Genomic DNA, 15,050 nt, shown 5'->3' with positions numbered 1-15,050 from the left:
AAGCTGTGAACAATCTCAATCTCTTCACCTACAGCTTGTTAATGAGATTCACTTCTAGGTTCATTCCAAACTGTAAAGTCAGTAAGTTGGAAGATAGCACACTGAATGTATTTTTGTTTGGTAAGAGAAGAGGGGGTTCCAAGAATGAATGAAAAATTAACAACAAATCATACCATACTCATTCCTGATTCAAGAAATGATATCCCTTTTAGGAATGGCATAGAGAAGGAGCCCTTGTGGCACACTGCTTAGGTGCTTGTCTGCTGACCACAGAGCTTGTGGTTGGAACGTATCCAGTGGGTCTGCAGGAGAAAGACTCTAAAATTAAACTACTGTGTTGACACAGTGATTGTAATAATGGGCTTACGCATGGAAGAGAATGTGAGGCTGCAAAGTATCAGGCAAGTTTTCCATGTGTTAGACACACTTCCACAATAGATTGAAGTCTACTCGACGACATCTAACAAGAACAAAGAGAACAAAGCAAACTAATCCCATTGCTTTTGAGTTGGTTCCAACTCTTAGCAACCCGATCGGGCAGAGTAGAACTGCCCCAGAGGGTTTTCAAGTCTGAACATCTCTGTGGAAGCAGGATACCACATTTCTCTCTTACAGAGTGCTGACTTTTTAGTTAACTGCTAAGTGCTTAATCATTGCATGGACAGGGATTTTCCCCTAAAGACTGCAGCCTAAAAATATTTTTAGACATACTTTCTATTATATGGGGCCTCAGGGGTGGAGAGTGAGTGAGAGAAGGGCAGAGATTAGCAGCTGGATGGGTAGGGTGAGTGCAAAGACAAGGTACAAATGAAGATTTGATAGGACATTATAATAAATGGCATTGATCAATTGTAAGCCATGTTATAAAACAAAATGTATATGAATGAGTAAATGGAATAAAGAGGACTTCACCAGAATAAAAAAACCAAAAAGCACAACAGCAACAAAACTTTGCTTGGTGGGAACTAATGATCTCTGTTTTGAAGGGCACATTTTTCAAGCCAACTAACTGACTTTCTCCATTTACTTCTCAACACTAAGGTTCCCCAGGTTCAATATGTCTATCAAGAGTTTACCAGCGCTAAACCTGGAAGTGGTCTTTTAAAATAGGAACTTGCAATGCCCAAAAACCTCTTGAAAAGCTGAACGCTGACTTGGTTCAGCAGCCGGAGACGTTGGTTCCGACACAAAGTTTTGTCTAATTAATTAAATTTCAGAAGTGATAGAAAAGCATTCTCCAAGTGGTGAAGCTGAGTAATATAGAGCAAGGGTAGCAAACTTTCCCATGCCGCCAGCTACTTTTATAAACAAAGATGTGTTGGAACAGTTGCGCCCATTTATCTCTTTATATGTATATGACGGCCTTAGTGCTATAGTGGTAAAACTGAGTTGATGTGACACACATCATTTACTCTATGAGAATATTTGCTAGATGGCCCTAAACAGAAAAGTTTACTGACTCCTGGTGTAGTAGAAAAGAACAAGAGTAAAACTCAAAAGATGTGTTTTTCAAAAATCTTGAATCAGCTACTTCCTACCTGGATGATCTTTGAAAGGCCACTGGATCGATGCCATTTTCTGTCTGTCTCTGACACACACACACACACACACACACACATTCTGACTTCCTCAGAATGTGATAAGAATTGAAGTCATGTTCTATAAAAACGTTTGTTGTGCTATCCAACCTGACGTAAAAGTTTTTGTTGTGTTTTGCTTTCCCCCCTCAGAATACTCTGGAGCAGTGCAATGTGTGCTCCAAGCCCATCATGGAGCGGATCCTCCGTGCCACCGGGAAGGCCTACCATCCCCACTGCTTCACCTGTGTGATGTGCCACCGCAGCCTAGATGGGATCCCGTTCACCGTGGATGCCGGCGGGCTCATCCACTGCATTGAGGACTTCCACAAGTAGGCATTATGCTCTCTCTCTCTCTATAACCTGCCAGGCCTTTTAGAGGCTGTTCTTACGGTCTAGAATCCGGACCTTATAATCCCTTCTCTTTCTTTCTGAGTTGTAGAATTTCAGGATTAGATGAGACTTTAGAAAGATCTAATTTATCTCCCCAGTCAGTATAGGCAATCCATGTGGTCATCAGGTCTTTCTTGAAGACTTCCCTGGAATAATGGGAAGACTTGTCATCCATTGTGTCCTGTAATGGTGAGAAGGTTGAGTCATCTACTGAGTATGTGTGTTAGAAAGAGTCAGGGTACTAAGGTCCTCTTCCTGGCCTACACAGAGGCAAGGCAAACTGATTATTCAACTTCTCTGTGCTCTTCAGTTTAGCCAATATGTCAGACCCTTTCCTTAGGTTCATCTGATTAGACTAGCCCAGAGTTTTCTCTAGAGAGGACCTCACTACCTACTCTGGATGGAAGGTTGGTGGGGAAAGAGCTCCAGTGAGCACAGACAGAGACAGCAATACAGTCACTCTTACATTAAGTCTGTCCCAGACTTTGAGGCAATTTCCTATCATTGTCAACATTATTGTCAACATATTCATGCCTTCTCTAAACCTGTTGTCCTAATTAAGATATTTTTGAATGAAATTTATTAATGCAATAGTGTGTGGTCTTTTGAGGAGGATTAGAAAATAGAGTCTAAAGACTGCAAAAAAAAGGTAATTATTTAAAAAAAAAAAAAAGATTGCAACAACTTTTTCACAAACTGTGCCTGAGATGAGATTTGCAGGCAAATTGTATCATTTTATACTAGGGCAGGGGGTGATTTGTAAAGGAATTGTATAGTTTTAGGTTTTACTTCTTTTTGTCCAGTTTGTTACTTGTTCATTGTTTCTTGTCATTTGTTTCCTTTTGACATAATGATATGAAAGCTGCAGAGGTCATCTGTGGATGATTTTCTGTCTGGTATTCCCTGGGCAGTATCTTTAAGGACAGCCTGTGAGGCTGTCAAGAGGGAGGGCCTGTGTCACTCACCACTCTGCGCATCTGCTCTTCCACTCCAAAGTGTGCACTCTTGTGGGCTCATTTTTTGCCACTCTGTTGATTGTCAAGAGCCAGGAGGTTCTTGCCACAAGCAGTTTGAAGACCTGAGAGTCATATTTTAGAATCTATTTCCTGACCACTTTCCAAATGGTAGAGAAAATAAAAGCGAAAAGGAAGGAAGGAAGGAAGGAAGGAAGGAAGGAAGGAAGGAAGGAAGGAAGGAAGGAAGGTTGGTTAATGAATTTAAAAAAGAGAGAGAGAAATCCAGAGGCAGAAATTCTCAACCTGAATAAGACAAGCAAAGGCGTGCTTTAAAGGGCAGTTGCAGCCTAAATTGTACTTCACATTATTGATATTTTTAGCTTGTAATTGCACATGGGAGGGGGGAACCCTGCATCTATTTAAAGGAAATGGAAAGATACCAACGGGGAGTGTGTTTCTGTCACTGTTTCTCCCCTTTCTTAGATTTACCCTAATCCAAGACAGACTGATAGATATAATCAGAGCACACATGTTTCTGTTGCTGTAAAAGATTGATACATTACACCCTTCAATTAAAACAGGAAATCTATTCTGACAAATGTGTGTATCAGTGCCATTTATCCCTCATTTCTAGGACTGGGGAGCACAATGAGAGACTTGGAACTGTGACATAAGCGTATGAGGCTGAAAGCCCCAGAAAAGCAGACAAGAACAACTCAAAGGAAAAATACCTCATCCCCCCTATTAGTTTAATGACATGTTAAAAAAATTTTTACAAAATAATGAGACTGTCTATGTGATTGACAGGTATGGAGAGGAGAAGCATTTTCATATTTTCCTTATTTTAAGGAAAATAAGAGAAATTTTATGGAACTCCATTTGTAGGCCTTGGAAGAACTAGTAACAACCCTCCCCCCAAAACACACACACACACACACACACATCCAAATACATTAAAAGGCCCAACATAGAATAAACCTTTCAAGGCCAGTGAAAGAGTAACTAGGGAAGTATCCCTTCTTTAGAATAAATTTAGGGCCTTATTTTTGTTCCTTCTGAATGAGTTTCATCTCTCTACATGGCCTTTCAGATGCATTAGTTAGTAATTGATAAGTTTATCACTTCAATACAGCTTACATTTACAAAAAACCTTTTGTGTGTCAGTTACTGTGGTAAGGGGAGGGGGGAGATTCATAGAAAGAAATTGTCATCACATAAACTGGAACTCCTGGAGCTTCAGCATACAGCATAATGAAGCATAGCCTGGTCCTATGCCATCCTCACACTGCCCAACACACTCAGATTTCCTCACTGTGGTCACTGTGCCAGTTCCTGTCCACCTAGGGTCTTCCTCACTTTCCTTATCCCTTTATTTCATCAAAGATACATCAGCTTTTAACAATTTATTCCCACTAGTCCGTAGAGATGGACATCATGTTTTGGAAGGGTGGAGGCTCAGCATAGGCGAGAAAGACCTTGGATAAGATGGATTGGCACAGTGACTGTGACAATGGGGTCAGGTGTGTCTGAGATGATGAGGTTGGCTCAGGACTGGCAAGATTCAGTCACTATGAGTTGCATTTCATAGTTGCACTATGAGTTGTTATGGCACATAACAACAATAATGTATCAAAGAACCTCTGGTAGCCTAGTTTATAGAGAGTTGTGCTGTTAACCTAGTTCTGATGATTCAAATCCACCAGTGGCTTCAAGGGAGAAAGAGAGATAGTCTCTTCTCCCTGCGTTTTATAGCCTCAAAAAACTCACTGGAGCATCAATATTTTATTCCACTTCAATGGCAATAGTTTGAGACACTTTTAAATCATATGTCTAAAGCAAGCACACCAGATAATTGGTCTGTTGTGATCCATATTCACAAATTTCTCAGGTAAATCATTAAGCCTTTTCTCCTAGTCTCTTAGTCAGAAATTCTGCTGCAGCCTCTCTACCATGGGCGACCTTGTTAGCATTTGAAACAGCAGTGACATAACTTCTAGCTCATATCAACGCACACATTACCACAGCAAAAAGATGTTTGGTGGAATTACATGACAGAAATTACATAAGACACGTAGAGTAAAACCTCTGTTGGCAAAGAGCTTTCCGGAACTTGTTGTTGTTGTGTGCTGTGGAGTTGAAACCTACCCACAGTGGGTTTTCAGTTAATCATACGGAAGGAGATTGCCCATCCTTCTCCCAGGGAGCAGCTGGTGCATTTGATCTGCACACCTTCAGGATTATAGCACAGCTGCTGAGAAAGACAAAATGTGCAGGTATAATTGTGATATAAAAAGGGTTAAACACCAGAAAACAGGTAGTAATGTATGTTCTAAGTGTTGGAAGAGAGTTACTTGGTTCTAAGCAGACTTTGAACAACATATGAAGAAAGTTCTAAGTGAGCAGTTGTTAAGTCCAACAAAAGGAACAACTTAGGCAGAAAACAAGGGCTATGCCTAATGATTGAATGAAATGACTGGATGAAAAAACGATTTGTAGACTTTTACTCAAAGAATAGTAAGAGAATTTTTTTTTATAGAAGAGATCCACCTGAAAAATATATGTACATATATGTAGTTGTTGTTACGTGCCGTCATGTCACCTGCCACTCATAGGGAGCCTATGTAACAATTCTGAAGCCTGCCCTGTCCTGAGTCAGTCTCACTAATTCCTACACACCAACCCCCATTGTCCAGTCACTGTATCAATCCATCTCATGCAAGGTCTCCCTCTCCTGCACTGTCCCTCCATCCTTCTAATCATGATGTCCTTCTCCATGGACTGATCTCTCCTGGGCACATGTCCAAAATATGTGAGACAGCTTCAAAATCCTCGCCTCCAAGAAGAAATTTGGTTTCATCCTCTCCAAGACAGACCTGTTTGTTTTCTTGGAGACCCATGGTATGTTCAGGACTCTTTTTCAGCACCTCAGCTCGAAGGCATTGATTCTTCTGTCATCCTTAGTCATTGTCTAGCTCTCTAATATGCATCCATTAAAATAATATTTTTAAAAGCACAGACAGAGTAAGGAGAAGGTCTCCATGCTTAAGGAAGATTGACTTTGTCCTAATTGTAACAGTCTTAGGCTGGAGGTTATAGTATGATAGAGAATGGAGAGAAAAAATTTCTCTCACCTGCTGAGAATCTTGCCTTCTGAAGTAATGCTTTCTAAACTTGTCTATCTTTACAAAAGTTAAACTAGGATTCTTGTTAAATCAGAGGTTCTAATTTAGTAGATCTTGAGTGGACTGGGATTCTGTATTATTATTTTTTTTTTTTTTGCAAGTGCCCATATGGTCCTGGGCTGTACTTTTGAATAACAAGGTTTGGAATATAATTTGTTTTGTTTTGAGACCCTGCTAATGGTCCATCTATAGCATCTTTCAATTAAGTTAGCTCCTGTAGATTTTTGGGCATGAACACTTTGCCAGGTGTCATTTCAGATGATCACAGCAAACTAATTTCCTAGCAGCCTGACTATGCTACCTCTACACTCACTGACAACGTTTCTCCTAAGTGACCATCTTGCAAGACCCAGCTCAGATAGTCTCTATAAAAAGCCTTTGATAGTCTCACCTCCCTTTCCTAGTGTTGGGATTTCTCCATCCTTTATGTTGCACAGAGTTTTATAAACCTGCTGTAGAGGGCACTAACTACCATCTGACAGGGATAAAAACAGTTTATGGATGCACATGAATGTGTGTGATTTTACATACAATTTTAATTCATTCCTTTTATAAGGATACACACACACAGACGTGTGCATGATTTATAGAGATAGATAGATAGATAGATAGATAGACAGATAGACAGATAGTCACACACACATGTTATTGTTGTTTTTGTTGTATATCACCAAGTTGGAAATGAACCATAGCTGACCCTCAAGCAGGTCTTTGGAAGCAGCAAGTCTCATGGGAGGAAACTGCCCAACTTTCTCACATGGAATAGTTTGTAGATTCAAAGCACATGCTTTCAGATTGCAGCTCAGCTTCTTACTCCTATGCTACCAGAAATATATATAAATGTATACATAACAAATGATATATATATTACATACATAATATATATCATATATCATATATATACAAATATATAATAAATTATTTTCTATATAAATATGTAATTTATTATCTTAAGATATTATTAAGATATAATTAATATATAATATCATATATATAAAATTGATATTTAACAAATGCAGAAGTATCCCATCTCTATTTTGTATTCCCAGTCCCAGCACCGTGAAGAGGTGTAGACCAGTAGGTTGCAGATTTGTTTAGTGATCCCCTTCTGTATGTGGAACTTATCTTCCACTGCCTGTGCTTTCTTACCAGGAATATCTCACTCACCCATTTATTTGTTTGGCCAGCATGCATTCCTTGGTTGCCAGCACCATCATGCTGGGATGTGAAATGACTAAAACTGTTCCTCTCAGGGTCTCTGCTTGTTCCTTCAACTGCTAAGATAGAAATGATAAAAGTTGTTGTTTGTTGTTAGTTGCACTGAGTCAGGGGTGACTCATGATGAACAGATCCAAACCCTGTGTTTAGTAATAACTCTTTTAATCATCAAGATAGTTTTCAGAAAATTTTTTCTTCTTAGTATTGTTCACCAGTGAGCTAAGGCTTGAGAGAGACCATCTCAGCAGCACTGGTGGCACTGTGGGTTAAACATTGACTGGCCTGCTAACTAAAATGTTGGTTCGAATCCACCAGCTGCTCTGCAAGAGGAAGTACCAGTCTGCTGTGCTAAAGCGTGAGAGCTTCAGATATCCTGTAATGCAGGGTGTGCTGCTCTGTGAGGGACAGAGGCAGAGTGAGCCTGGCAGTAGTGGGTTTGGCTTTCACTTGCATTACCAGCCAGGGACACTGAGGGCGCTGTGGAAGCCACCTCCTCTCTACTCTGTTCTCCCCATCATGTGCATGAAGGCAGAGGTAGAACAGGACTGTTTTTAGACAACAGTGCAATGTATGCCTTTCCAAAGGAGAAAGACCTTGAGATTGAACATAAACATCTAAACAAGGATGTGTGTGTATGTGTGGATGTGTGTGTGTGTGTGTGTTTCTATAAAGAAATAAATTCTTCATTAGATATAGCCTGAATTTCTACCCTCATGATCGGTAATGATGGCTGTTCCTAGAAACTCTGAAATGAGAGATAATAGATGAAAGTCCTGTACTTGGGAGGCTTACAGTTTGATAATTCCAAAGATATAATAGTAATTGATCATATACCAAAGATAAGTTACTAATTACTACTAAAATAAGCATATGCAAAGAAAAAAAATTCATGCTAAAGAGTAATTATTTCTACTTGAGGAAATTGGGTGAAGCTCACAGATACAGTGACAGGTGAGATAGATTTATCCTTACAGTCTCAGTGAATTTGAGAGGAGGACATTTTTCAGCTGATCCCCCAAAATCTGCTTATTTCATTTCTGATGACCCAGATTCAAAAGTAATTAAGTAGTAGTCCAAAGCAGGTTTTTTTATGAAGATACATATATTTGCCACTGAGTGTAAACTTCTTGCATAAAATACCAATTATAACAACGCTGATTACTGTCACAGTTGTACCATAATCCTTTTAAATTTTCTTTCATAGCAATCAATTGATCTGCTACTTAATTCATATTTATTTAGATTACAGCCATTTTAGGTGCTGCCAGGAAAATTAATATGTACATATAGAGTATAATATATGTAAAAATGCTTTGACAACCATGAAGTACTCTATAAAGTATTAGATTACTATCATTATTTCTTTTTAAGTCTCACTACAAATAGATAAATTTCAATTCTGTTAATCTTAAAAACAGTATCATGAAAAAACTGCATCACTCAGTCTGGCGTTTTTATGCTTTAGTTTTTTTGCCCTTCAGTTCTTATCCATGTCCATTTCACATCATGTCGCATCTCACACCTTAACAAGTGCCACCCCTAATTCTCAGAAGATAAAAATAACACAGCACAGGCTATATTAGCAGTGTATATTAGTCTATCATTCATACCCAGAAAGTAAGGAATATTAAAACTCCTCAGCAATGATAGTCTCAGAGCCATATGTGTGTATGTATTATGCATATACATTTTTGTACACATGCCCTTTGTGGTGCTAAATCCTTTAAAGTGTGGAGGGTTTCAGCTTAGCTTTAACTTTAGTGTACTTTTCATGTTATGCATGTTTCAACTCACTATCCTCTGCCATTTTGTAAAACTATGTACTAAAGTTTCTCTTGTGTCAATTCCTATAATTCAAGACACATTTCTAAGAAATACAATAAGAGAAGACTGTACAGTAGAGGTATTTCCAAGCTCTACTCAGGACAGAGTAGAACTGCCATATCAGGTTTGTGAGGCTATAAATCTTTTGCCATATCTTTCTCCCACAGAGCAGCTGGTGGGTTTGAAGCACAACCTTTTGGTTAGCATTCAAGTGTCTTAACTACTGTATCACTTGTTGTTGGTGTTGGTAGGTGCCGATGAGTCGAGTACGATGATGCATTTTGTTTTGTACTGTCAAGTTGGCACTGACCCATAGCTGACCCTCAGGCAGGTTTTCAGAGGCAATAAACCACACAAGAAGAGACCACGCATCATCCTCCCACAGAGCAACCCTATAAACATCAGGTCTGAGCCTTGCTGTGTCCTGTATCATCCTCTTTGTTACATTGGACCCATTGTTACAGTCACTGAGCATGATTATCCTTCTCCAAGGACCAGCCCCTCCTAATAACATATGTGTAAGAAGAAGGGCTCCTTATTTCTGAAAAAAAGAGGGACAGAGAGAGGGTAGGTGAGACCAACATAAAGATATCAACTTAAGGATATTTGAGTAGGGAATAGAAACACATACAAAAGTCTAGACGCAAAAACCAGAGTCAAGTAGGGATATTCAGAACCTTTGTTCTCCCTAATGGCCAGCCTATACCAGAATTTATATTCTGAATCCACGCAAGGGTGAATCTCATGCACAGTTGTTGTTGCCCTTGAGTTGGCTTCAACCCATAATGACCTTATGTAAACCAATCAAAACATTGTCCGGTACTGTGCCATCCTCAAGATTATTGGTATGCTTGACTCCATTGTTGAATCTATTGTGTAGCACCTTCCAACCTAGGAAAGCACCCTGGTGGCTCAGTGGATTAAACATTTGACCACTAACTGAAAGGTGAGCCATTCTCAGTTCTACCAAAATAGGTTAGGTTGAGTACTTTATAATAACTTACAGCCTTGGAAACCCTAAGGAGTAGTTTTATTGTTGGCTGTTTTTGTTGAGTTTTTTCCAAATGCATTGTTTTTCACACTGGATCTTTCCCATTTCCTTCACTCTCCCCGCACCCATCAAATTGTACGCCACTATGATTAAACCACCCCTCTCTTCCTGCCCACTCTCACTCCCTGTACCCCCTCACGCCCTGTTGGATCCTCATACTCATTCTAAAAGTATGGTTTTATACAGTATTTGTCCTTATGGGACTGAGTTAGTTCACTCAGCATAATGCTATCCAGTCCCTCCCAAGGTAGTAATTTACAAAATCATTGCTCCTGGGTAGGGTGCTAATCATAGGATTGCACAATTTGATGGGTGGTTGGCGTGAAGGAAATGGGAAGGTTCTTTTGTGAAAAGCAATGTATTCAAACTTTGTAAATAAATCAGTATCATTTTTTTAAAAAAATCATTGCTCCTGCATGCTGCGTAGTATTCCATTATGTGAACATACCATAATTTCCCAATCCATATATCTGTCCTATATGGTCACCCTGAGTTGGAATCAACTAAGTGACACAGAGTTTGTTTCTTCTGGCTTTTCAAACCTGGGGAGTTATCTTCTAGTACTATGTTAGATGATATGTGATCCATAAAATTTTCATGGACTAATTTTGGGAAGTAGATTAGCAGCCTGTTTCACCAGTGTATCTTAGTCTACAAGCTCCACTGAAACTGGTGGCGTGTGGATGAACCTACTGATATTTGAAAGAGCCGTGGAAGCATCGCTATCTATCAGCACCACAGCAACATGCAAACCGCTGCACCCTAATACTTTGACGAGCAATAAGACCATTATTGTAAAAGGCTAACGTAGGATGTGTCTAAAAGTCCAAAAGGGGAAGGAGGGTAAAGGGTAGAGTGTTAGGATGGAGGAAAACACTAAGATAACAGAGTTTGGTGGAAGGAGGGGTGCAGTAAGGAATTAGGAAAGATCCAGTGGGTCCTTGAAAAGACAGGGCAACAGTAGGCATAGATCAATGGTGAGTCAATTTTACAAAACACAAGGTCTATGAGTGATCATATGAAACACAGTGTGAATGAAGGAATGTATGAAATACAGTGTACAGGAATGAAGCATGATGAATTTGAATTTTGTGTGCAAATAACAAAAAAGAAACTGGCAAGCAAAAGATTGTCTCTACCATAAACTATATACTAAATAGCACCTAGGTGTTCTTCATGCATAAGTAATTTCTATTCCCCATGTCACAGCCACAATGAAAACAACCCCAATGATACTAGCTTTGATCTGAAAGGACCTAAAGTGTTACCATTTCTAAGTCTCTCATGATTCAGAGGGTCAGTAGACTCATGGAAGGAAAGTGACTTGCTCATGGTCACAAGGCAGTGGCACTTCAGAGGCCCTGATGCTCAATGTATATAACCTGTTCTTTCTACCTGTGTCTCACCTTTTTTTGGTGTTGATGGTTGATATCTAATTGGAAATCTCTCTTGTTTCCAGGAAATTTGCACCACGATGCTCTGTATGCAAGGAGCCTATCATGCCAGCCCCAGGACAAGAAGAAACTGTCCGTATTGTGGCCCTGGATCGTGATTTCCACGTTCACTGCTACCGGTGTGAGGTCTGTGATCAGTGTCTCAGGGCCTCTGCCACTTGACTAATATTAAGAGTTCCACTAGTTTAGTTAAATGAATGTTGTTGTCACTCTGGGACAAGGCTTCCTGTGTTCCTAGAACTTGGGTTTTATATATAATACTGCAAGTGGCATTAGATAAATCATTCTACCTTTCAAAAGAATTCACATTTTTAACGTTTGCAAGTATAGCTAGCTGTGAGACTACAGATTTGCGTATTTTCATATGGCAAGTCCAATTTTAATTTAAATTGCTAAGTTAGTGGAAATGGTGTTGTTGTTATTATACTGAATCTTTAACTAGTTTTGATACCATTAATTACTCTTATGGGGCAGAGCTGACATTATCACTTAGGGAGAAGGATTAGAATTCTTTCATGCCAGAGAAGTCAGAACTTCCTGTGTAAAGTTATGGAACATGATTTAGTACGCACTGAGTCAACATCTAAGGCAGGAATCAGTTGACTGCTAAAGATTATGGGAAAATTTCTCACAAGGTACTAAATTTCTCACAAGAGAATTGACCTGAAATCTGGCCTAGGAGTGGCAAGTAATGCTTCTCAGAAGAGATGAGCTGAGGCTAAGGGACATGTAGCCATTAATAAAACACAAGACAAGAAATCTTTCCCGTTTTAATCTAGATTTCACTATGGCATCACATGCGCAAAGTAAGATGATTTAAGAACATTTTTGTATCCTAGTTTAGGATGTTATCCAAATTCCCTGTTTTGAAGCGATTTTCTTGTTTTCCATATGTTCTATGGAGGGCATCAGTTTTCGGTTCCCTCTTCCATCAGTGAGGGATCATATGAACTTCCCCATTACCACATCTCCATGAGATTGTCTCATACAATCCAGCTAAATCTGATCGTGTCTGCACACAGGCTCCTGGGGCTTTCAGGGCTGGATCGTGGTTTTCTGAGACCGAATTCCTTCCACTCACTGGCTGAGCTATCACCACCTGTTATATGCAACACATTGTTTTGCCCTAGAAGCCAAATTATATGTCCATTTGTGATTTTAAAATGAGAACAGTTAATAAAAATGGCAAACATACATACATAGTCATAATTAAGAAGATAATGAGCAACAACTATGTTCAGCATTTTCTTTAAAACTGACTTGAATCATTACTATAAGAGTGTTAATGAATCCTTTAGACATCATTTTATGCATGGATGAACTGAGGTGGGAAGAAGATTTAGCAGCATTCCTCATAGAGTTGTAGTCACACTGTTGTGCAGTCCACCCAAAGGCAGGTAGTTCAAATCCACTAGCTGCTCCATCAGAGAAAGATGAGCAGTGTCTTCTTATCTGACTTACCTTCACTAAAGAAACTAGAGCCTTGGGCTCTTCTCTTACTCCTCAGACTACAGTTTCTATTGCGTGACTATAAGACCAAACCCAATCCAATTGCTGTTGAGTTGATTCTGACTCAAAGCAAACCTGTAGATCAAAGCAGAACTGTCCCGTAGATGTTCCAGGGATATAAATCTGTATAGCTACATCTTTTTCCTGTAGAGCAGCTGGTGGTTTTTAATTACAGGCCTTTCTGTTAGCAGCTGATGATAACTGTGTGCTGGGACATCTTTAGGTGAGTTAATACACACCCAGGGAACTCGGGTTCCTGGTGGGCAAGGAGTTGCACCGCCAACCCAAAGGCATGTGGTTCGAATACACCAGCTGCTCCATGAGCTAAAGATCTGCAATCTCCTTCTGTGTACTTGACAGCCTCTGAAAACCCACTGGAAAGTCAAGTATGAGTTGGTCCCAACTGAACAGCACAAACCAACAGCAACAACATACATATGTGTCCATGTTGTTGAGTTGTTTCCAAAGCTGTAGATTTTTAGGAGAGGAGACCACCCGTGTAGCTCCCTTGGAGTGGCTAGTGGGTTTGAACTACTGACTTTACATACAGCAACCTGACATATAGCATACCATGTCACTCTGGCTCCTTCAAATGATCTTAAGAGGGTCATTTAACTCAGTTTGGTGCCCAATTTCTAAGTCAGTTTAAATTTAATATTATGGTATATTGGAGCTCTAGTAGTTTGTTGTTGTTGCTGTTGGGTACCTTAGAGTCAAAACTGACCCATAGCTGACCTTCCAGTGAGTTTTAGAGGCAGTTAATCACACAAAGGTGGGGATTGCCCACACACTGCAAATGCAAAGGCACAGGGTTTGAACCCAGCTGTTGCTCCAGGGGAGAAAGATTGGCAATCTCCTGTGCAGTTCATTGTTGTTGCTGTTGTTATTGTTGTTGTTGTATGCTGTCAAGTTGGAATCAACTCATCGCTGACCCTCCAATGGGTTTTCAGAAGCAGTAAATTGCATGGGAAGAGATTACTCATCCTTCTCAAGGTGGATTTGAACCACTGCCTTTAGGATTGCAGTGCAAGTTCTTATCACTAGGTCCCCAGAGCTCCCTCCGGGGCCATTTACACAACAAAAACAACATACCACATACCCAGGGAAGGAGATGAAGGAGTTGGCAGTTTATGACAAAAGAAAGAGTCCTAAGTAGCTGTATTATGAAAGGCTTTGACCTTTATATATTTTATTTACACCTCCCTCATGTCATTTCCATCTGTCTTCCCTTTCTCAGGATTGTGGGGGTCTCCTGTCCGAGGGAGACAACCAAGGCTGCTACCCCTTGGATGGGCACATCCTCTGCAAGAGCTGCAACTCCGCCCGCATCAGGGTGCTGACCGCCAAGGCGAGCACTGACCTTTAGAGCCTGCCGCCCACTGAGAAGAGCGAAACACAAGATGACGATAAACAAAGCAGCCGAGAAGTAGAGGAAAAGAAATCAAGCCGTGGGATGGTCGTTATTCATCATCTGCTATTAACCTTTCTTTAGAAACTTAGAGAATATGAGCTTTTTCAAAAGTTGGGGGGTTTTGGGGGTTTATTTTGTTTTTTTTTTAATCAAGCACACGTTTCACATTTAATCATGTAGGACCTTGATGGGCCTTTGTTCCCAATGACTTCCACAATTTTGCACGGATTACGCACCATCCCACTCACTTCTGCATTCCTGTAACTTTTAATCCCTGTGTTTGTCTCACTTTTCATCTGGTTGAATGGCTTTTTTTAGTGTGGTATTTGCTGTCACGCAGTTTTCATGGGTGAGGCTGCCAACTCGCAGGTGCTTGGGCTTGGGGGCTCCATCCTATCACTTCCACATTGCCTACGATCATAAAGTTTAGACTTTCTTTTTCTTTAAAGTATTGAGAAGTAGATCGGCGTGTATT

The 15,050-nt window shown here is 40.1% G+C and overlaps 1 protein-coding gene across 2 annotated transcripts in view; it reads left to right on the top strand.

Annotated features, from left to right (window-relative positions):
* LPP (LIM domain containing preferred translocation partner in lipoma) overlaps positions 1-14,574 on the top strand; it is a 619,196-nt gene extending 604,622 nt beyond the window's left edge. The window contains exons 7-9 of one of the 2 annotated variants that reach the window (XM_006897069.1): positions 1,731-1,909; positions 11,661-11,781; positions 14,402-14,574. In XM_006897069.1, coding sequence (XP_006897131.1) covers positions 1,731-1,909; positions 11,661-11,781; positions 14,402-14,530 — 429 coding nt within the window. In that variant the 3' untranslated portion in view covers positions 14,531-14,574. The remainder of the gene's footprint in view (positions 1-1,730; positions 1,910-11,660; positions 11,782-14,401) is intronic. The other variant, XM_006897070.1, reaches the window with a different exon arrangement.
* The last annotated feature ends 476 nt before the right edge of the window (positions 14,575-15,050 follow it).

This window comes from Elephantulus edwardii, unplaced genomic scaffold, assembly GCF_000299155.1.
Source record: "Elephantulus edwardii isolate Elephantulus edwardi_28Jun2011 unplaced genomic scaffold, EleEdw1.0 scaffold00199, whole genome shotgun sequence".
NCBI classification, from domain to species: domain Eukaryota; kingdom Metazoa; phylum Chordata; class Mammalia; order Macroscelidea; family Macroscelididae; genus Elephantulus; species Elephantulus edwardii.
Note: the sequence above shows the minus strand (reverse complement) of the source record. Positions and strands in the feature narration are given on the sequence as shown.